Genomic DNA, 24,038 nt, shown 5'->3' with positions numbered 1-24,038 from the left:
GTGGGTGTGTGTGTGTATGGGTGGGTGGGTGTGTGTGTGTATATGTGTATATGGGTAGGTGGGTGTGTGTGTATATGTGTGTATATGGGTAGGTGGGTGTGTGTGTGTGTATATGTGTGTATGGGTGTGTGTGTGTGCGTGTATATGGGTAGGTGGGTGTGTATGTGTATATGGGTAGGTGGGTGTGTATGTGTGTATGGGTAGGTGGGTGTGTGTGTATATGTGTGTATATGGGTAGGTGGGTGTGTGTGTGTGTATATGTGTGTATGGGTGGGTGGGTGTGTGTGTATATGTGTATATGGGTAGGTGGGTGTGTGTGTATATGTGTATATGGGTAGGTGGGTGTGTGTGTGTGTATGGGTGGGTGGGTGTGTGTGTGTGTGTATATGTGTATATGGGTAGGTGGGTGTGTATGTGTATATGGGTAGGTGGGTGTGTATGTGTATATGGGTAGGTGGGTGTGTGTGTGTATATGGGTAGGTGGATGTGTATATGGGTAGGTGGGTGTGTATGTGTATATGGGTAGGTGGGTGTGTATGTGTATATGGGTAGGTGGGTGTGTATGTGTATATGGGTAGGTGGGTGTGTGTGTGTATATGTGTGTCCCCTATTTTCTGGTCTGTGTCTATCATCAGGATCTAATGGTGTCATGTTTAGTTTTAGTGTTTGATCTGTTGTATCCTGTTGTGTGTTTACTGTTCTGTACCACATCTCCTTAGTGTGTTTACTGTTCTGTACCACATCTCCTTAGTGTGTTTACTGTTCTGTACCACATCTCCTCCTCCTTTGTGTGTTTACTGTTCTGTACCACATCTCCTTTGTGTGTTTACTGTTCTGTACCACATCTCCTTCTCCTTTGTGTGTTTACTGTACTGTACCACATATCCTTCTCCTTTGTGTGTTTACTGTTCTGTACCACATCTCCTTCTCCTTTGTGTGTTTACTGTTCTGTACCACATCTCCTTTGTGTGTTTACTGTTCTGTACCACATCTCCTTCTCCTTTGTGTGTTTACTGTACTGTACCACATCTCCTTCTCCTTTGTGTGTTTACTGTTCTGTACCACATCTCCTTCTCCTTTGTGTGTTTACTGTTCTGTACCACATCTCCTTCTCCTTTGTGTGTTTACTGTACTGTACCACATCTCCTTCTCCTTTGTGTGTTTACTGTTCTGTACCACATCTCCTTCTCCTTTGTGTGTTTACTGTTCTGTACCACATCTCCTTCTCCTTTGTGTGTTTACTGTTCTGTACCACATCTCCTTCTCCTTTGTGTGTTTACTGTTCTGTACCACATCTCCTTCTCCTTTGTGTGTTTACTGTTCTGTACCACATCTCCTTCTCCTTTGTGTGTTTACTGTTCTGTACCACATCTCCTTCTTCTTTGTGTGTCTACTGTTCTGTACCACATCTCCTTCTCCTTTGTGTGTTTACTGTTCTGTACCACATCTCCTTCTCCTTTGTGTGTTTACTGTTCTGTACCACATCTCCTTCTCCTTTGTGTGTTTACTGTTCTGTACCACATCTCCTTCTCCTTTGTGTGTTTACTGTACTGTACCACATCTCCTTCTCCTTTGTGTGTTTACTGTTCTGTACCACATCTCCTTTGTGTGTTTACTGTTCTGTACCACATCTCCTTCTCATTTGTGTGTTTACTGTACTGTACCACATCTCCTTCTCCTTTGTGTGTTTACTGTTCTGTACCACATCTCCTTCTCCTTTGTGTGTTTACTGTACTGTACCACATCTCCTTCTCCTTTGTGTGTTTACTGTTCTGTACCACATCTCCTTCTCCTTTGTGTGTTTACTGTTCTGTACCACATCTCCTTCTCCTTTGTGTGTCTACTGTTCTGTACCACATCTCCTTCTCCTTTGTGTGTTTACTGTTCTGTACCACATCTCCTTTGTGTGTTTACTGTTCTGTACCACATCTCCTTTGTGTGTTTACTGTTCTGTACCACATCTCCTTCTCCTGTGTGTGTTTACTGTACTGTACCACATCTCCTTTGTGTGTTTACTGTTCTGTACCACATCTCCTTCTCCTTTGTGTGTTTACTGTACTGTACCACATCTCCTTCTCCTTTTGTGTGTTTACTGTACCACATCTCCTTCTCCTTTGTGTGTCTACTGTTCTGTACCACATCTCCTTCTGTTCTGTACACATCTCCTTTGTGTTCTCTTTGTGTGTCTTTACTGTCTACTGTTCTGTACCACATCTCCTTCTCCTTTGTGTGTTTACTGTTCTGTACCACATCTCCTTTGTGTGTTTACTGTTCTGTACCACATCTCCTTCTCCTTTGTGTGTTTACTGTACTGTACCACATCTCCTTTGTGTGTCTACTGTTCTGTACCACATCTCCTTCTCCTTTGTTTGTTTACTGTTCTGTACCACATCTCCTTCTCCTTTGTGTGTTTACTGTTCTGTACCACATCTCCTTTGTGTGTTTACTGTACTGTACCACATCTCCTTCTCCTTTGTGTGTTTACTGTTCTGTACCACATCTCCTTTGTGTGTCTACTGTTCTGTACCACATCTCCTTCTCCTTTGTGTGTTTACTGTTCTGTACCACATCTCCTTCTCCTTTGTGTGTTTACTGTTCTGTACCACATCTCCTTCTCCTTTGTGTGTTTACTGTTCTGTACCACATCTCCTTTGTGTGTTTACTGTTCTGTACCACATCTCCTTCTCCTTTGTGTGTTTACTGTTCTGTACCACATCTCTTTCTCCTTTGTGTGTCTACTGTTCTGTACCACATCTCCTTCTCCTTTGTGTGTTTACTGTTCTGTACCACATCTCCTTTGTGTGTTTACTGTTCTGTACCACATCTCCTTCTCCTTTGTGTGTTTACTGTTCTGTACCACATCTCCTTCTCCTTTGTGTGTTTACTGTTCTGTACCACATCTCCTTTGTGTGTTTACTGTTCTGTACCACATCTCCTCTCCTTTGTGTGTTTACTGTTCTGTACCACATCTCCTTCTCATTTGTGTGTTTACTGTTCTGTACCACATCTCCTTTGTGTGTTTACTGTACTGTACCACATCTCCTTTGTGTGTTTACTGGTCTGTACCACATCTCCTTCTCCTTTGTGTGTTTACTGTTCTGTACCACATCTCCTTTGTGTGTTTACTGTACTGTACCACTACTCCTTCTCCTTTGTGTGTTTACTGTTCTGTACCACATCTCCTTTGTGTGTTTACTGTTCTCTACCACATCTCCTTTGTGTGTTTACTGTACCACCACTCCTTCTCCTTTGTGTGTTTACTGTTCTGTACCACATCTCCTTCTCCTTTGTGTGTTTACTGTTCTGTACCACATCTCCTTCTCCTTTGTGTGTTTACTGTTCTGTACCACATCTCCTTCTCCTTTGTGTGTTTACTGTTCTGTACCACATCTCCTTTGTGTGTTTACTGTTCTGTACCACATCTCCTTCTCCTTTGTGTGTTTACTGTTCTGTACCACATCTCCTTCTCCTTTGTGTGTTTACTGTTCTGTACCACATCTCTTTCTCCTTTGTGTGTTTACTGTTCTGTACCACATCTCCTTTGTGTGTTTACTGTTCTGTACCACATCTCCTTCTCCTTTGTGTGTTTACAGTGTCTGTACCACATCTCTTTCTCCTTTGTGTGTCTACTGTTCTGTACCACATCTCCTTCTCCTTTGTGTGTTTACTGTTCTGTACCACATCTCCTTTGTGTGTTTACTGTTCTGTACCACATCTCCTTCTCCTTTGTGTGTTTACTGTTCTGTACCACATCTCCTTTGTGTGTCTACTGTTCTGTACCACATCTCCTTCTCCTTTGTGTGTTTACTGTTCTGTACCACATCTCCTTCTCCTTTGTGTGTTTACTGTTCTGTACCACATCTCCTTTGTGTGTTTACTGTACTGTACCACATCTCCTTCTCCTTTGTGTGTTTACTGTTCTGTACCACATCTCCTTTGTGTGTTTACTGTTCTGTACCACATCTCCTTCTCCTTTGTGTGTTTACTGTTCTGTACCACATCTCCTTTGTGTGTTTACTGTACCACCACTCCTTCTCCTTTGTGTGTTTACTGTTCTGTACCACATCTCCTTCTCCTTTGTGTGTTTACTGTTCTGTACCACATCTCCTTCTCCTTTGTGTGTTTACTGTTCTGTACCACATCTCCTTTGTGTGTTTACTCTGTACCACATCTCCTTCTCTCCTGTACCACATCTCCTTCTCCTTTGTGTGTTTACTGTTCTGTACCACATCTCCTTTGTGTGTTTACTGTTCTGTACCACATCTCCTTCTCCTTTGTGTGTTTACTGTTCTGTACCACATCTCCTTCTCCTTTGTGTGTTTACTGTTCTGTACCACATCTCTTTCTCCTTTGTGTGTTTACTGTTCTGTACCACATCTCCTTTGTGTGTTTACTGTTCTGTACCACATCTCCTTCTCCTTTGTGTGTTTACTGTTCTGTACCACATCTCTTTCTCCTTTGTGTGTCTACTGTTCTGTACCACATCTCCTTCTCCTTTGTGTGTTTACTGTTCTGTACCACATCTCCTTTGTGTGTTTACTGTTCTGTACCACATCTCCTTCTCCTTTGTGTGTTTACTGTTCTGTACCACATCTCCTTTGTGTGTCTACTGTTCTGTACCACATCTCCTTCTCCTTTGTGTGTTTACTGTTCTGTACCACATCTCCTTCTCCTTTGTGTGTTTACTGTTCTGTACCACATCTCCTTTGTGTGTTTACTGTACTGTACCACATCTCCTTCTCCTTTGTGTGTTTACTGTTCTGTACCACATCTCCTTTGTGTGTTTACTGTTCTGTACCACATCTCCTTCTCCTTTGTGTGTTTACTGTTCTGTACCACATCTCCTTTGTGTGTCTACTGTTCTGTACCACATCTCCTTCTCCTTTGTGTGTTTACTGTACTGTACCACATCTCCTTCTCCTTTGTGTGTTTACTGTTCTGTACCACATCTCCTTCTCCTTTGTGTGTTTACTGTACTGTACCACATCTCCTTCTCCTTTGTGTGTTTACTGTACTGTACCACATCTCCTTCTCCTTTGTGTGTTTACTGTACTGTACCACATCTCCTTCTCCTTTGTGTGTTTACTGTTCTGTACCACATCTCCTTTGTGTGTTTACTGTTCTGTACCACATCTCCTTTGTGTGTTTACTGTTCTGTACCACATCTCCTTCTCCTTTGTGTGTTTACTGTTCTGTACCACATCTCCTTTGTGTGTCTACTGTTCTGTACCACATCTCCTTCTCCTTTGTGTGTTTACTGTTCTGTACCACATCTCCTTTGTGTGTTTACTGTTCTGTACCACATCTCCTTCTCCTTTGTGTGTTTACTGTACTGTACCACATCTCCTTCTCCTTTGTGTGTTTACTGTTCTGTACCACATCTCCTTCTCCTTTGTGTGTTTACTGTTCTGTACCACATCTCCTTCTCCTTTGTGTGTTTACTGTTCTGTACCACATCTCCTTCTCCTTTGTGTGTTTACTGTACTGTACCACATCTCCTTCTCCTTTGTGTGTTTACTGTACTGTACGTCTGTCTGTCTGTACGTCTGTCTGTCTGTGTCTGTCTGTCTGTCTGTCTGTCTGTCTATGTCTGCCTCTCTAACTATGTATCTCGATCTCTCAGTCAAACTGACACTCTCTGTGTGTTTGCGGTCTAACTGCGACCATGTTTTACCGTTGCTGTCTCGTGGTCGGAGCAGTGCGCTGGGCTCCTGGTACTCTCCCTCTCCGTCACAGCGCTCCCTGTCCCTGTCGTCAGGGAAAGTGTGTATACGCTGGTAGCGGCTGGAGTAGCTGTGTGTGTTGTTGATCACCACGTTGTCCGAGGGGACGGATAGATGGACACGCAACTCGTCACTGGACAGACTGCCCTGGGCCTGGAGAGGACAAGGAGAGGGTTAGCAAAACACACACAACGCAAGCCAGCGCATGCATACACACACACACACACACACACACACACACACACACACACACGCTACTGGACAAACTAATTTGAGCCTGAAAGGCCAACACGCACATTAAGTAAGAATGTGAAGATACGTGAGACAGATAGTGGTAGCCATTTTGAAAATCATGCTGAAAGCCTTCCTCCTTCACCTTGCCCAGTATCTTCTTCCAGTATTGCCTCCACAGAATGACAGCGATCACAGCTAATAGCAGCAGGATGATGCCCACCAGGCAGCCAATCAGGATGGCTGTGTTACTGCTGTCGTCCTTGGCGACAGGAAGGCCCGCCCTCGGGGTCATGGCATCGAAGTCGGCCCCTGAGAAGAACATAAACGTAATGAAGTGTATGTGTGTGTGTGTTTGCGACAGTATATGTGGTACGTGAGAGAGTGAGTATTTCATCAGTAAATGTGTAAGTGTTAATGTGCTTTACAGTCTGTGTATTAGCACAGTCTGTATAGTCAGAGAGGGAACTGCATCTGTCTGCCACACCCAAATACTTTCATCAAGCTCACTGACTGTCTGGTGTGTGTGTGTGTGTGTGTGTGTGTGTGTGTGTGTGTGTGCTCATGCCGGGGAGGTCTGTGAAAGCATCAGGGCTGGTCTTGGGGACAGAATGTTTTAGCTGTGTTTTCTGTTCCAGATGACCTTGCATGAGAGCAGCAGCTCTGATTATATAGGAAATAGAATGCACACAGTTTATGAGTTCAGCTTAAACATGCAAAACAGTGTAAAGTCTCTCTCTCGCCAGCCGTTAAGACAGACATAGCACTACACACTGCCGCCCTCTTAAATAAAAAAGGCCTGTAATTGTCTGATGTTCCTTAGTTCCACAGTGGTTCCGTTGGTTCCGTCAACATGCAGTTAGGGAGATCACAGGAAGGAAGCAGTGGTGTTGTTGTATGTGAATATGATGAGGTACCACAAAGCAACATGCTGTGTTAGTGTGTTACACTCTTTGGCCCAGAGTCAAAACATTAACTCCACCTCCCATAATCCTTCCCTCCTGCCCTTCCTTCCTCCCTCCCTATTTTCTTTCCTTCTGAACCCCTCATGGTCTCAGGACGGCTCTAAGCTGTGTTAAACAGACCAGTTATCAGGGGAAATGTCCTTTCCCTCTTTCCACCCCCCCCTCTCTCTCACCTGACAGTGTGCTGTTACCCGTGCTGTCCATCATGGGGTTGGTGGTGGGGGGTTCTAGAGGAACAAGGGATGGAAGGAGTGATCATACAGAGGAGAAGAGAGTTTCTCTCAAGGTACTAAAAAGCATGAGAGCGTGATGATATGTAGCATATGAGATGTCCAACTCCACGTGGAAAATAAAGATGTATTATTCTGTAGATGACCATGTTGCCAGACAAAGCTGCAGTGTAGACGACCATGTTGCCAGACAAAGCTGCAGTGTAGACGACCATGTTGCCAGACAAAGCTGCAGTGTAGACGACCATGTTGCCAGACAAAGCTGCAGTGTAGACGACCATGTTGCCAGACAAAGCTGCAGTGTAGACGACCATGTTGCCAGACAAAGCTGCAGTGTAGACGACCATGTTGCCAGACAAAGCTGCAGTGTAGACGACCATGTTGCCAGACAAAGCTGCAGCGTAGACGACCATGTTGCCAGACAAAGCTGCAGTGTAGACGACCATGTTGCCAGACAAAGCTGCAGCGTATACGACCATGTTGCCAGACAAAGCTGCAGTGTAGACGACCATGTTGCCAGACAAAGCTGCAGCGTATACGACCATGTTGCCAGACAAAGCTGCAGCGTATACGACCATGTTGCCAGACAAAGCTGCAGCGTAGACGACCATGTTGCCAGACCAAGCTGCAGGGTAGACGACCATGTTGCCAGACCAAGCTGCAGGGTAGATGACCATGTTGCCAGACCAAGCTACAGGGTAGACGACCATGTTGCCAGACCAAGCTGCAGGGTAGACGACCATGTTGCCAGACCAAGCTGCAGGGTAGACGACCATGTTGCCAGACCAAGCTGCAGGGTAGACGACCATGTTGCCAGACAAAGCTGCAGCGTATACGACCATGTTGCCAGACAAAGCTGCAGCATATACGACCATGTTGCCAGACAAAGCTGCAGGGTAGACGACCATGTTGCCAGACAAAGCTGCAGCGTATACGACCATGTTGCCAGACAAAGCTGCAGGGTAGACGACCATGTTGGCAGACAAAGCTGCAGTGTAGACGACCATGTTGCCAGACAAAGCTGCAGTGTAGACGACCATGTTGCCAGACAAAGCTGCAGTGTAGACGACCATGTTGCCAGACAAAGCTGCAGTGTAGACGACCATGTTGCCAGACAAAGCTGCAGCGTAGACGACCATGTTGCCAGACAAAGCTGCAGCGTAGACGACCATGTTGCCAGACAAAGCTGCAGCGTATACGACCATGTTGCCAGACAAAGCTGCAGTGTAGACGACCATGTTGCCAGACAAAGCTGCAGCGTATACGACCATGTTGCCAGACAAAGCTGCAGCGTATACGACCATGTTGCCAGACAAAGCTGCAGCGTATACGACCATGTTGCCAGACAAAGCTGCAGCGTATACGACCATGTTGCCAGACAAAGCTGCAGTGTAGACGACCATGTTGCCAGACCAAGCTGCAGGGTAGACGACCATGTTGCCAGACCAAGCTGCAGCGTATACGACCATGTTGCCAGACCAAGCTGCAGGGTAGACGACCATGTTGCCAGACAAAGCTGCAGCGTATACGACCATGTTGCCAGACAAAGCTGCAGGGTAGACGACCATGTTGCCAGACAAAGCTGCAGTGTAGACGACCATGTCGCCAGACAAAGCTGCAGTGTAGACGACCATGTCGCCAGACAAAGCTGCAGTATAGACGACCATGTCGCCAGACAAAGCTGCAGTGTAGACGACCATGTTGCCAGACAAAGCTGCAGCGTATACGACCATGTTGCCAGACAAAGCTGCAGGGTAGACGACCATGTTGCCAGACAAAGCTGCAGTGTAGACGACCATGTTGCCAGACAAAGCTGCAGTGTAGACGACCATGTTGCCAGACAAAGCTGCAGTATAGACGACCATGTTGCCAGACAAAGCTGCAGTGTAGACAACCATGTTGCCAGACAACGCTGCAGTGTAGACGACCATGTTGCCAGACAAAGCTGCAGTGTAGACGGCTGTTGTGTGAAGTTGGACTGAGGACAGGGGCTTTAACACAGCATGATGGACAGAGGAGGAGGCGCCTCACACATGGCTCCTTTCTACATTGATATCCAGCACTGGTGTGGTTACTTCTTATACCCTGTATTGTTTCTGGAAATGCTTTAAACACACGACTTAGAACACTGCATGCCCACACTCATCACAACTGGTGGGTCAAGGGGCAAGAGGGAGGAGGAGAGAGGAGGTGAGAGGGGAAAGGAGAGAGGATTAGGAATGGAGGAGGGGTGAAAATGGGAAAGGTGTGAAAAGGGGAAAGGGTGAGGGATGAGAAGAGCGTGGGACAAAAGGGGGATGAATGGAAGAGAGGGGGATGAGACGAACAGGGGGATGAGAGAGAGGTACAAGTGGTGAAGGAGAGGTGACTCACCTGAGGGAACGCTAGTGAAGTTGTGGTTGAGGGCGGGGCTGACGGAGGACGGGAAGACAGGAGGAGGAGGACTAGCGGAGGAGACCGGAGGAGCAGGAAGAGCAGAGCCCGTGTCCATGGGGTCGACACCCTCCCCGTACGGCTCTGAGAGAGAGATGGGGATAAACAAGAATAAGATGATCAACTTCCTAACACAATCAGAGATAACCATGAATTCCACAGAGTAGAAGGGGAGAGACACTGAGAATCAGAGAGAAAAGGAGAGATGACGTTAAAATGACAGAGATAATGAGAAAATGAGAGAAGAGGAGTGAGAATGAAAGGCAGTGAAAGAGAGCAATACACTGAACGTACCGGAGTAGAAGGAGATCTCAGAGATGAGCATCCATCGGTCTGCGAAGGCAAACTGGCAGCGTAAGATCTGGGCGGGGCGACCCCCCAGGGGCAGGGAGATGGGGCGTGAGGAGGGGTCCTTCAGGTCCTCTAGAGGTACAGCCAGGGAGAGGGGGGGCGAGGACCAGGGGAGTAAGAGGCCAGGTTTAAACTGACACTCTACCTTACTGAAGACCCTCACACCCTGGGTGTGGTGGTTATTACTGTGGACCTGGATGAGGGAGGGGGGAGAGGGAGGGGAGGAAGGGGATAAAGAGTTAATAAGATAATGAACATTTAACAATGCGAAGCGCTTATCAAGAAAAACTTCCAAACAGACTAATTCAAGGCAGAAAGGAGTTGGAGCTTTAGAGCTCACTTTAATCCATTGAACAGGGTGAAAACAGTTGACTGACGTTTCAACGTCAAGCTGACATCTTCCTCAGACTGACCTGACCATTGCACTTACCTCCTATTTATAGCCCATTGAGACACAACAATATACTTAATTATTTTTTAATGATAATTTATTTCAAGGTAAATGACAAATTATAGCACAAAATAATACTAATAATAAGACAAATAGTGTGTCTCATTAGTCAAAAGGCCATGTCAAAATATACATAAGTGATTTGGGTGTCTGTGAATGCGGAGACACAGAGACCCAAAAAACCAAGACAACAACATTATAGAAAGGAGGACAGTGAAAAAGAATCTGATGCTGCCAGAATGCCTCTCTTTCTTTGAGTTGATGTATGATGTCACCTCATCTTGGTGAAATGTGAACCCGTTCTAAGGCTATAAAGAGCAGGGAGAAAGGTGAGCCATGGTTGGCTTCCATGCAGTGGAGTGCAATAGCATAGTCCATGGTTTAACTATGCTCCCTTCTTTTTACCTCGAACTAGACCTTTACCTCGAAGTAGAGGTTCGTCTTGGTAAGCCATTCTCATGATCCTTGTCATTGATGTTGAGCACCCCTCCTATCCTTTGTTTGCTGAAGAGCAAAGACCCACCTGATCTTGATTTTTTTAAAAATTGTAACCCTAAAACCCTGCAGTTATAATGCATCGTTAGCCTTGTTATGACCATGTACTGCCTCCTTATAATAGGAACATCACATACACTGAACATACACTGAACATACACTGAGGTACTAGGTGGAAATAACACAACTCTGCATAAAGAAACAGTCAATGTGCAAACTAACTTTTTAAGTTGGAGGGGAGGGGTGGGGGCATTCAATTAAAACATGACATTAAAAACAGGATTTAAATCCTGTTGACTCTTGATTGTTTTGGCAACATTGTTGTGAGCCGGCTATAAATGCAAATGAGTGAAAGTGGAAAGTGATTAGTGAAAGTATGAGAAGAAAAAGAGAGAACAACAAGAAGAGAAAGGAAAGGAAAGAGAAGAGAAGAGGGTGAGAATAAGAGAGGGGGAAAAGGAGAGGTTGATTGATTTGAGAAAATACATTTTACAGCCCACCAGAGGGACACGGCAGGAGAAAAGAGAGAGGAGAGAGAGAGAGAGAGAGAGAGAGAACACACAAACTAGACCTAAAAAATAGGAGATTTAGAGGGGGCCAAGAAGAGAGAGAGAGTCACCTGGAAGAGAGGGATAGGGGGTGAGGTAGATAGAGGGTAAGGTAGATAGAGAGTGAGGTAGATAGGGGGTAAGGTAGATAGAGGGTGAGGTAGATAGAGGGTGACGTAGATAGGGGTCTAGGGGGAAAGAGGGAATAGAACTGATAGAGGGTGAGGTAGATAGAGGGTGAGGTAGATATGGGGTGAGGTAGATAGGGGGTCTAGGGGGAAAGAGGGAATAGAACTGATAGAGGGTGAGGTAGATAGGGGGTGAGGTAGATAGGGGGTCTAGGGGGAAAGAGGGAATAGAATAGCCAGGAAGAAAGAGAGAGAGAGGGGGGGGGAATACAGAGAGGTAAAGAAGGGGAAGAGGGAGAGTGATAGGGCATCTGGGGAGAAAGAAAAGGTGAAGGAGGAAGGATGGGGAAGGAAGGGCTGGTATAAAGACTCTACTGACAGGTTAGTCATTAACCTGATACTTGCTGTAGGGCCAACCTCTAACTAAAACAGCATGTGGATCTGTGTAATACAAATACACACACGCCTAACGCACGCACGCACACACACACATGCCTTCATGCATACTCCTGGAACACTGAGGTTAACATGTTATATTACTATACTGATTGTAATATGGAATGGGCCTAATAAGTCAACAAAGCAAAGCCTGCTGGGTAATCTGTCCTGCACAAGCCTGGCTAGAAAACATATATTATGTTCTTGTTATTTATAGCTTAGTGTGATGGTTCGGGGATGCTTTGCTGCCTCAGGACCTGTACAACTTGCCTTAATAGAAGGAACCATGAATTCTGCTCTGTATCAAATAATTCTAAAGGAGAATGTCAGGCCATCCGTCTGTGAGCTGAAGCTGAAGTACAGATGGGTCATGCAGCAAGACAATGATCCAAAACACACAATCAAGTCTACATGAAAATGGCTAAAAAGCAACACATTTAAAGTTCTGGAATGTCCTAGTCAAAGCACAGACCTAACCCTGATTGAGATGTTGTGGCGGGACTCGAAATGAGCAGTTCGTGATTGAAAACCCACAAATGTCACTGGATTAAAGCAGTTCTGCATGGAAGGTGGGACAAAATTGCTCCACAGCGACGTGAGAGACACATCAACAACTACAGGAAGCGTTTGGTTGGAGTCATTGCAGCTAAAGTTGGCACAACCGGTTATTGAGTATAAAGGGGCAATTACTTTTTCACACAAGGGCATTGGGTGTTGCATTTGTTTATGAAATAAATTAAATAAGTATGAAATTGTTGTGGGAGGCTCCGGTGAACAACTGAGCAATTTGTTGAGGACAAGTACATTAGAGTATCTAGTTTGAGAAACAGACGCCTCACAAGTCCTCAACTGGCAGCTTCATTAAATAGTACCCACAAAACACCAGTCTCAACGTCAACAGAGAAGAGGCGAGTTCGGGATGCTGGCCTTCTGGGCAGAGTTCCTCTGTCCAGCGTCTGTTCTTTTGCCCATCTTAATCTTTTCTTTTTATTGGCCAGTCTGAGATATGGGTTTTTCTTTGCAACTCTTCCCAGAAGGCCAGAATCCCAGAGTTGCCTCTTCACTGTTGACATTAAGACTGGTGTTTTGTGGGTACTATTTAATGAAGCTGCCAGTTGAGGACTTGTGAGGCATCTGTTTCTCAAACTACAGTCGTGGCCAAATGTTTTGAGAATGACACAAATATACATTTTCACAAAGTCTGCTGCATCAGTTTGCATGATGGCAATTTGCATATACTCCAGAATGTTATGAAGAGTGATCAGATAAATTGCAATTAATTGCAAAGTCCCTCTTTGCCATGCAAACGAACTGAATCCCCCAAAAACATTTCCACTGCATTTCAGTCCTGCCACAAAGGACCAGCTGACATTATGTCAGTGATTCTCGCATTAACACAGGTGTGAGTGTTGACGAGGACAAGGCTGGAGATCACTCTGTCATGCTGATTGAGTTTGATTAACAGACTGGAAGCTTCAAAACGAGGGTGGTGCTTGGAGTCATTGTTCTTCCTCTGTCATCTATGGTTACCTGCAAACAAACATGTGCCGTTGTCATTGCTTTGCACAAAAGGGCTTCACAGGCAATGATATTGCTGCCAGTAAGATTGCACCTAAATCAGCCATTTATCAGATCATCAAGAACTTCAAGGAGAGCGGTTCAATTGTTGTGAAGAAGGCTTCAGGGCGCCCTAGAAAGTCCAGCAAGCGCCAGGACCGTCTCCTAAAGTTGATTCAGCTGCAGGATCGGGGCACCACCAGTACAGAGCTTGCTCAGGAATGGCAGCAGGCAGGTGTGAGTGCATCTGCACGCACAGTGAAGCAAAGACTTTTGGAGGATGGCCTGGTGTCAAGAAAAGCAGCAAAGAAGCCACTTCTCTCCAGGGATCAGACTGATATTCTGCAAAAGGTACAGGGATTGGACTGCTGAGGACTGGGGTAAAGTCATTTTCTCTGATGAATCCCTTTTCCGATTATTTGGGGCATCCAGAAAAAAGCTTGTCTGGAGAAGACAAGGTGAGAGCTACCATTAGTCCTGTGTCATGCCAACAGTAAAGCATCCTGAGACCATTCATGTGTGGGGTTGCCTCTCAGCCAAGGGAGTGGCTGAGAACACAGCCATGAATAAAGAATGGTACCAACACATCCTCCGAGAGTAACTTCTCCCAACCATCCAGGAACAGTTTGGTGACGATCAATGCCCTTTCCAGCATGATGGAGCACCTTGCCGTAAGGTAAAAGTGATAACTAAGTGGCTCAGGGTACAAAACATTGATATTTTGGGTCCATGGCCAGGAAACTCCCCAGACCTTAATCCCAATGAGAACTTGTGGTCAATCCTCAAGAGGTGGGTGGACAAACAAAACAACACAAATTCTGACAAACTCCAAGCATTGATTATGCTTGAATGGGCTGCCATCAGTCAGGATGTGGCCCGGAAGTTAATTGACAGCATGCCAGGGTGGATTGCAGAGGTCTTGAAAAAGAAGGGTCAACACTGCAAATATTGACTCTATGCATCAACTTCATGTAATTGTCAATAAAAGCCTTTGACACATATGAAATGCTTGTAATTATACTTCACTATTCCATAGTAACATCTGACAAAAATATCTAAAGACACTGAAGCAGCACACTTTGTGGAAATTAATATTTGTGTCATTCTCAACTTTTGGCCACGACTGTACATAAACAGTGATCATCGATGGATATGGATCACAGCTGAAAGGAGTTTGTGGTTAAGTACTACCACGTTTTAGTCTCTGACTTGTACATAAACAGTGATCATCGATGGATATTGATCACAGCTGAAAGGAGTTTGTGGTTAATTACTACCACGTTTTAGTCTCTGACTTGTACATAAACAGTAAGCCCCCTGTAGCCCTTCCATGAAGCAGCCATACGCTCAGTGAGTTCGAGCTAGACCTATAGCCCTTACCACATGGAACCCTCCCCTCCACCTCCTCACTCACATGTTCTCCTCCAGAGGACAGTACAGTACAAGATAAGATAGTATTATTCATGACCGTAATCTAGTATTGTAGTGTCTTGTATTATTCATAAACATAATCTAGCCTGGGCTAAAGCAAGGAAATCATGTTCTGATGATGATTGGCTTCTTTTTAGGCAGTTACGAAACAAGTCTTATTTTCTTCTCAGAAAGGCCAATTCTGAATTGAGTCTGTTACCACCAATAACCATAATGACCCTAGAAAGGTTTGGAAGGCTATTAAGTCTATGTCTGGTAACAGTAATGTTAATGAATTACCGTCATGTGTTTTGAAGGACTCTGTTGCTATATATGACTAATTTTGTCAATTTTTTTGTAATGACTTGGTGCTGCCTATTTTGGCCAGGGCGCTCTTGAAAAAGAGCCCTTCCTGGTCAAATAAAGGTTAAATAAAATAAATAAAATACAGTACAGTACTAGATAATACGGTACAGTACTAGATAATAAAGTACAGTACTAGATCATACAGTACAGTACTAGATAATACAGTACAGTACAGTACTAGATAATACAGTACAGTACTAGATAATACAGTACAGAGCTAGATAATACGGTACAGTACTATATAATACGGTACAGTACTAGATAACAGTACAGTACTAGATAATACACTACAGTACAGTACAGCACTAGATAATACAGTACAGTACTATATAATACAGTACAGTACTAGATAATACGGTACAGTACCATATAATACAGTACAGTACTAGATAATACAGTACAGTACTATATAATACAGTACAGTACAGTACTAGATAATACTCAACTACTCTCAACTATTCTAAAGAAAGCCAGTTTTATTGCTTCTTTAACCACCCATCCCGGATTCGGGATAATTGTCATCAGCAACGCTGAATAGCATAGCGCCACAGTCAAATAATATTACTAGAAAATATTCATGAAATCACAAGTGCAATATTGCAAAACACAGCTTAGCCTTTTGTTAATCCACCCGTCGTCTCAGATTTTGAAATTATGCTTTACAGCGAAAGCAATACAAGCGTTTGTGTGAGTTTATCGATCGCTCGACAAAACAATAAGTACACTTAGCATCAGGTAACTTGGTCACGAAAATCAGAAAAGCAATCAAATTAATCGTTTAACTTTGATGATCTTCGGATGTTTTCACTCACGAGACTCCCAGTTAGACAACAAATGTTCCTTTTGTTCCATGAAGATATTTTTTATATCCAAATACCTCCGTTAGTTTGGTGCGTTATGCCCAGGAATCCCCTGGAAAAAGCGGTCACGACAACACAGACAAAAATTCCAAATTATATCCATAATGTCCACAGAAACATGTCAAACGTTTTTTATAATCAATCCTCAGGGTGTTTTTCAAATATCTATTCGATAATATATCAACCGGGACAGTTGGCTTTTCACTAGGACCGGGATTAACAATTTGCGCACAACTCACTCTGAGAGCCCCCACCTATCCACTTACGCAATGTGGTCGTCCACGCTCATTCTTCAAAATAAAAGCCTGAAACTATGTCTAAAGGCTGTTGACACCGTAGGGAAGCCATAGAAAAAGGAATCTGGTTGATATCCCTTTAAATGGGCAATAGGGATGCATAAGAAACAGAGAGGTTTCAAAAACAGGGGCACTTCCTGATTGGATTTTCCTCAGGTTTTAGCCTGCAATATCAGTTCTGTTTAACTCACAGACACAATTTTGACAGTTTTGGAAACTTTAGAGTGTTTTCTATCCTAATATGTCAATTATATGCATATTCTAGCATCTGGTCCTGAGAAATAGGCCATTTACTTTGGGAACGTTATTTTTCCAAACATAAAAATAGTGCCCCCTAGCTTCAAGAGGTTTTAATCAGCACTACAGTTTTCAGCTGTGCCAACATAATTTCAAAAGGGTTTTCTCATGATCAATTAGCCTTTTAAAATGATAAACTTGGATTAGCTAACACAACGTGCCATTGGAACACAGGAATGATGGTTGCTGATAATGGGTCTCTGTAAGCCTATGTAGATACTCCATTAAAAATCTGCCGTTTCCAGCTACAATAGTTGTTTACAACATTAACAATCTCTACACTGTATTTCTGATCAATTTGATGTTTTTTAATGGACAATAAATCAGCTTTTCTTTCAAAAACAAGGACATTTCTAAGTGACCCCAAACTTTTGAACGGTAGTGTATATATAGAGATAGAGAGGCAGAGGGAGAGATCTAGGTAACGTAACACATTCCTCTCCTGCGAGAGCGTCCTAGAACCAGGTTAGAGAACATATCTCCCTTTAGGGAACACAGACATGTCAGGTTCAGGTTCCTGCAGTTATTTATGTGAACTGTGTGCTATTCTCTGTTCTATGTTTTCTGAGATAACACATTGGAAAAAAGCAGGAAAAACAGCGATAGCGATAGAAAGCTTTAGATAGCTTAGGTGCAGCATTCCGAGAGGACTGGGAAAACACTGGGATAGTTCAAGAATTCCCATCGTTAACGGCAGAGCATGGGGGAACTAATGAGTAACCCTGAAAAGTTCAAAACAGATCACTCATCGTTTGTATCTAGTCAAACTGGTCAATATGGTTTCTTTACTCATTTCTTTCATTCTTCCTGCTTGTTTTCTTTTATCTCATTCATTTTATTGTTTTAAAGTGTGGTGTGGTTTTAAATACAATTTCATTAAAGTTTTATTGGATTTAATAATATGTGTTTTTATTGTGGGCAAATCTCCAATCCCAGGCCTAACCAACATTCTAGACTGACTCCATTCCCGAAGAGAAAACAACAGGACATTAAACTGGGTTCACATATTAAACTGGGTTGCTTCACATCCAAAATCTTCCAACATAACAACACAACATTTCACCATAAAGAAACCATCAAACCACACATTCAGCCAGGGATACAACCTAATGGCCCCCAGAGACCAGACAACAGACAAACAATGTTAAACAACAGGAAAACGAAAAGCTAATATGATGGTGGGACTGAGAGGGTAATTAAAGACAATGTGCTACTGGCTAGTCACAAGATGATAAAGAGAGATAAAGTGATGTGACAACAGTTATTATGTGTTGTGTAATGTTGTGCAACATTATTGTATAATGGATCACTTGAAGGTTTAATAGAGATGTATTGGACAGTTTGAGCCAAGGATTTTAGGAGGGATTTTTGGATTTAAAGACAGAAACACACATAGGCATAAGGGACACACACACACATTCTCCCTCCCTCCCCTCACACACACACCCTCCCTCCCCTCACACACACCCTCCATCCCTCCCCTCACACACATACCCTCCCTCCCTCCCTCTCCTCACACACACACCCTCCCTCCCTCCCCTCACACACACAGCCTCCCTCCCTCCCTCCCTCCCTCCCCTCACACACACACACCCTCCCTCCCTCTCCTCACACACACAGACCCCCTCCCTTCCCTCACACTCTCCCTCCCTCTCCTCACAAACACACCCTCCCTCCTCCTCTCACACACACACCCTCCCTCCCTCCCCTCACACACACACCCTCCCTCCCCTCACACACACAGGTTCCCTCCCTCCCTCCCTCCTCTCTCACACACACACTCTCCCTCCCTCCCCTCACACACACACCCTCCCTCCCTCCCTTCACACCCTCCCTCCCTCCCCTCACACACACCCTCCCTCCCTCCCTCCCCTCACACACACAGCCTCCCTCCCTCTGCTCACACACACACATCCTCTTACCTGCATGGTGTGGAAGCTGCGTGTCTTTTCGAAGTGGAACTCGATGTCAACGCTGCCCTGCCCCAGAGCCTCTCTGCTCCAGCCCAAGTAGTCATACCCCGCCCACACCCTCAGCTCCTTGGTCTCTGTGAAGTCATTCCCTCCTAACACACCGTCAAACAGCTGGCCCAGGCCTCCGAACTGAACCCTAAACACATACATACAGTACACACACATTATTACACAGTTATACATATACTGTACACATGCCAAGGCATACACAGTCATACATTGTACATGTGACACACAGAGACATTCACACACCCTTTCTCACACACCCTTTCACACACACACACACACACACACACACACACACACACACACACACACACACACACACACACACACACACACATACACACACATCTGCTGTATATAGGTCTGGGTTGCATCAAAACCGTTAGCTCATCCGCTATGAAAACAGTTGTGCCCCATTAAAAAGGCATATGTGAATATAACCTCCCTACTTTCCCCCCATCCCTGGACAATACAGTCTGGAAACAGAGTACAACTCCCTCAGCAAATAAAGATCTTTACTCCAGATCATTTCATTCTTATTCGATTAAGTGGACAGAGAAAATAAACATTGGGTAGAGGAGTTGTTTCGTGTGTGTGTATGACAGACTAAAGCCATTTGGCTGACTGCGGCTCACTAAGGCCCTGTTAACTACTAACAGATGGGATGAGTCCAGGAGTCCTTAATATATTCATCATATTTTACCAAGTAGGTTGTCTGAGAACACATTCTCTTTTACAGTGACAACCTGGGAAAAGTTGCATTTGTGTGGGACCCTACTAAAGCCAATGGAGGACGAAGACCAATCTCAAGTAGCCAGCCAATACCCACAGAGCTGAGAGAGGAGGATGATGCTTACCCTGACTCTATGCTGCCATCGTAGGTGGAATCGTTGAGGTACACAGGTGAGCCAGACAGGTGCATCACATGACCCACTGGAGCTGTGTACATCAACAGGCCATCTGAGAGAGAGACAGATAGAGGGAGAGAGACAAAGAGAGAGAGAGAGAGAAAGAAAGAGAGAGGGAGAGGGTGAAAAAGAAAGAGAGAGAGAGAGAAAGAAAAATATAGAGAGGGGGAGAGAGGGGAGGGGGAGAGGGAGAGAGAGTGAGAAAGAAAGAGAGAGAGAGAGAAAGAAAAATATAGAGAGGGGGAGAGAGGGGAGGGGGAGAGGGAGAGAGAGTGAGAAAGAAAGAGAGAGAGAGAGAAAGAAAAGAGAGAGAGAAAGAAAAATAGAGAGAGGGGGAGAGAGGGGAGGGGGAGAGAGAGTGAGAAAGAAAGAAAGAGAGAGAGAGAGAGAAAGAAAGAGAGAGAGAAAGAAAAATAGAGAGAGGGGGAGAGAAAGAAAAATAGAGAGAGGGGGAGAGAGGGGAGGGGGAGAGGGAGAGAGAGTGAGAAAGAAAGAGAGAGAGAGGGGGGAAGTATATAGAGAGAGACTACATTAATAATATACACTTTAATAAGATACAACATATATCATCTTTACCATCGCCTGGTCAGCTACACATGAACTACATACGTTGGTTAAGCCTGTGTTCAGGAGATGAGAAACACACAGGCAGAGCAGACATCTCTCCAGTGAAACATTAGACTCTCTCTCCCCCCAGTCAGCCTGTATGGCTAATCAGCATGTTCTCCTAACACAGGTCTGAAGTCACTCACTGTAACTACTTTCACCTTCAGCACTCACATCCATAATAAACACAGCTTTTACAGAGGCGCAGAGTGTGTGTGTTTGTGTGTGCGTGTGCGGACGTGTGTGCGTGTCTGTACATGTGTGTCAGTGTGTGTGGGGGACATGGGCTCAGTCCCATTGGGGTCTTGCACAATAAACAAACCACATAGCATACCCGTTCCCCGCCACAATGTAAAACGTGATGATGGAACAGGAATGTGTGCCGGGAAATGTGTCTGCCATTTCTGTGAATCTGCATGTTATAGTGTTAGTGGTTCCAGAGACAGAAACCTCTCTAACAGACAATCATTCCAGGAAGATAGTCAGTCTATCCCCAGACACACAGAGGTTGAGTCTTAAATGACACCCTATTCCCTATACAGTGCACTACCTTTGACCAGAGCCGTGTTCAGGGAATAGCTAGTGCCATTTGGGATGCATCCAGAGGCATTAAGGCTCAGCACGAGGCTTGATTTACAGCCAGTCAGCCAGCCATTGTGTGAAGAGAGGAGGACAGAGAGGAGACGTGACCCACCCATAAACACAGTGTAATTCACTGGTGCTCTGTGAGCACGGAACATACCATCTATCATCCTCTGTGCTGTAGTGTCTCTTATCTGTGGTAAAACTAGATGGTTTCATCTCAGGCCAAACCAGACAGTAAATTAAACGTCATGGTGAGTGAACTCCATCTCTGCAGAAATACGTGCTTGAAGACACATAATCAGCCTTATTACACACATTTACCAAATATAGCAAACAGACTGTAAATTCAAGGCGACACACACAAAAGCATGCACACACTCACACACACACGCACACACATGCACACACACACACAGCAAATAAATCTAGGGATGGTCGTTGGCCATCCCCCTAAGTGTCTGTAGTGCAGACAGCAGAGATATGAGTAGACACAGAGTGATGTCCGCTTTGCTGTGATCTTCCAAAGGACTTCTTTTCAATGTCTGTCTGTATCCACTTTACACTCTTAGAAAAAATGGTTCTGGATAGATCCAAAAATGGTTCTATGCTTGCTTCATATATGGCCTCCCTAAAGGTTCTATATAGAACCCTATATGGAATTCAAGGCTTCTATGTGGAACCAATTTTGGTTCAGTGAAGAAGAACCCCTGGGGTTCTGATCAAAGAACCCTACAAAAGGGTTCTACAGTATATAGTGCCGTATATGAAGCAAGCAATATAACCCTTTTTGGTTCTATCCAGATCCTTTTTTCTAAGAGTGTATTAATTAATCTGCTCTAGACCCACACACATGCAGAACCCATCCACACACGTTTCCCAACTACCAAACAGACAGACACACAGACCTACACACACACACACACACACACACACACACACACACACACACACACACACACACACACACACACACACACACACACACACACGCACACACACACACGCACACACACACGCGCGCACACAGACTGTGACTCACCGTTCCACAGACAGCCATAGAGCTCAACTCGTAGACAGACGCTCATGACCCGGTCTGCCAGGGGGTAGAAGCGGACATGGCGGGCAACAATGGGTGGACCCAGGTCCTTCAGAACCACATCATAGGTGTTCTCATTCCCAGACACCACCTGGTAGATGAGGGGGGGGAGAACGACAGTCAAGAGTAGCATGGAGACCCATTGAATAACCATGAATAGCATAATTAAGCAATTAGATGTGAAAACTAAAACTAGTGAGATTCAAGTATGTCGTGAGTGGGTGGCTGAATAAAAGTTTAGCATAAGACAGAAATGATGTCAGAGAAGTAGAGCCAAGGGGAGAGAGATACATTAGATAGATAAAACACACACACACACTTGTCTTTACCTCCTGCCCCCAGCGGTCCTTCCAGGTGATCCAGGTGCGTCCGTCTCGGGAGTAACGGAGCCGGTAGCTGCGGGCAAACTCCCGGCCGTGCCCGTCGGCATGGCGACCCTGGGTACCCACCAGAGCCAGGAAGTGCAGCGAGCGCAGGTCCACCTGGAAGACAGAGAACAAGACGTCTCTAGTCACTGATCCAAGGTCAGTTGTAATGTAGTGCTCTGACCCTCAAGACCACATATGTCAGAGTCAAGGCCCGCGGGCCACATCCGGCCCGCAAGAAGGTTTTTTACGGCCCCTGGGATGATCTTGATTTATTATTAGAACCGGCCCGCAGCAAGCCGGCAGCCCGCAGATCTTTTACACGCACCAATACTACATTTCCCACAATGCAAAGGTGACGCACCGAGCAGTAGGCTGCTTCATTTCAATATTTATTGGCACAGCAGTCGTCAGCATCACAGTAAAATTAACTTTCAGATACCCATCAAAAATGGCAAAACGGAAGGTGGATACTGAGAACCGGGGGTTTCAAACAAGGTGGGAGTCGGAGTATATGTTCACGAAGGTAGCTGGAAAACCTGTGTGTCTTCTGTGTGGAGAAAGTGTGGCGGTACTGAAAGAGTATAATCTGAGACGACATTATGAAACGAAACACGCGGACAAAAACAAGAATATGGACATGGAACAAAGGCTACAAAAGGCAGAGGAATTAAAACGAGGCCTCAAATCTCGACAGGCTCTGTTCAAAAGCCAAATCACAAGGCCAGGCTGCTGTCAAGGCCAGTTTTATTTTGGCAGAAGAGATCGCTAAATCAGCCCGGCCATTTACGGAGGGGGATTTCATCAAAAACTGCATGATTAAAGTTTGTGACGAAGTTTGCCCAGAAAAAGGCAACTCTTTTTAAATGTGAGTCTGAGCAGAAACACCATTGCCGAGAGAGTAGACCAGTTGTCCATCAATCTAAAAGAGCAGCTTGTGAAAAAGGGAAAAGATTTTATTGCATATTCCTTGGCTGTGGATGAGAGCACCGACATTTCTGACATTGCCCAGTTGTCAATTTTCATCCGCGGAGTGGACTCCAACCTAAGCGTGACAGAGGAGTTTTTGGCTTTACGTCCTATGCATGGCACAACTACGGGGCATGATTTGTATGAAGAGGTGTCAAGATGTGTAAATGAGATGGAGCTGCCTTGGGAAAAACTCGTGGGTTTGACAACCGACGGAGCACCTGCGATGTGTGGACACAGGAGCGGACTGGTGGCGAAGATACGGGAAAAGATGCAAGAGGAAAACGCGACAGGTGAGCTGACAGCTTATCATTGTATCATACACCAGGAAGCGTTGTGCGGTAAAGCCTTGAAAATGGAGCATGTAATGAGCATCATCACGCGCACAGTTAACTTTATCAGAGCCAAAGGTTTGAATCACCGCCAGTTCAAGGCATTTCTGACGGAGTTAGAAACGGAGCATGGTGATTTGCCTTATCACACAGAGGTGCGATGGCTAAGCCAGGGAAAGGTGCTTCAAAGATGTTTGAGCTTCGTGAGGAGATTTGTCTGTTCTTGGACAGCAAAGGGAAAGACACAACACAACTCCGAGACGAAATGTTTCTGTGTGAAATGGCTTTTCTGTGTGACATTACGAGTCATCTGAATGCAATAAACTTGCAGCTGCAGGGTCGGGATCGTGTCATCTCTGATATGTACAGTACAGTGAAGGCATTTAAAACCAAACTGACTCTGTGGGAGACGCAGATGC

The 24,038-nt window shown here is 44.9% G+C and overlaps 1 protein-coding gene across 1 annotated transcript in view; it reads right to left on the bottom strand.

The window, feature by feature from the left end:
* The window catches only part of LOC115106092 (epithelial discoidin domain-containing receptor 1-like), a 56,485-nt gene that overhangs the window by 13,441 nt on the left and 19,006 nt on the right, over positions 1 to 24,038 (bottom strand). Inside the window, 9 exon segments of the mRNA XM_065008824.1 lie at positions 5,675 to 5,876; positions 6,100 to 6,266; positions 7,093 to 7,146; positions 9,523 to 9,666; positions 9,877 to 10,126; positions 18,702 to 18,888; positions 19,616 to 19,718; positions 21,897 to 22,044; positions 22,283 to 22,435. Of these exon segments, the coding sequence (XP_064864896.1) occupies positions 5,675 to 5,876; positions 6,100 to 6,266; positions 7,093 to 7,146; positions 9,523 to 9,666; positions 9,877 to 10,126; positions 18,702 to 18,888; positions 19,616 to 19,718; positions 21,897 to 22,044; positions 22,283 to 22,435 (1,408 nt within the window).

This window comes from Oncorhynchus nerka, linkage group LG3, assembly GCF_034236695.1.
Source record: "Oncorhynchus nerka isolate Pitt River linkage group LG3, Oner_Uvic_2.0, whole genome shotgun sequence".
Classification (NCBI taxonomy): domain Eukaryota; kingdom Metazoa; phylum Chordata; class Actinopteri; order Salmoniformes; family Salmonidae; genus Oncorhynchus; species Oncorhynchus nerka.
Note: the sequence above shows the minus strand (reverse complement) of the source record. Positions and strands in the feature narration are given on the sequence as shown.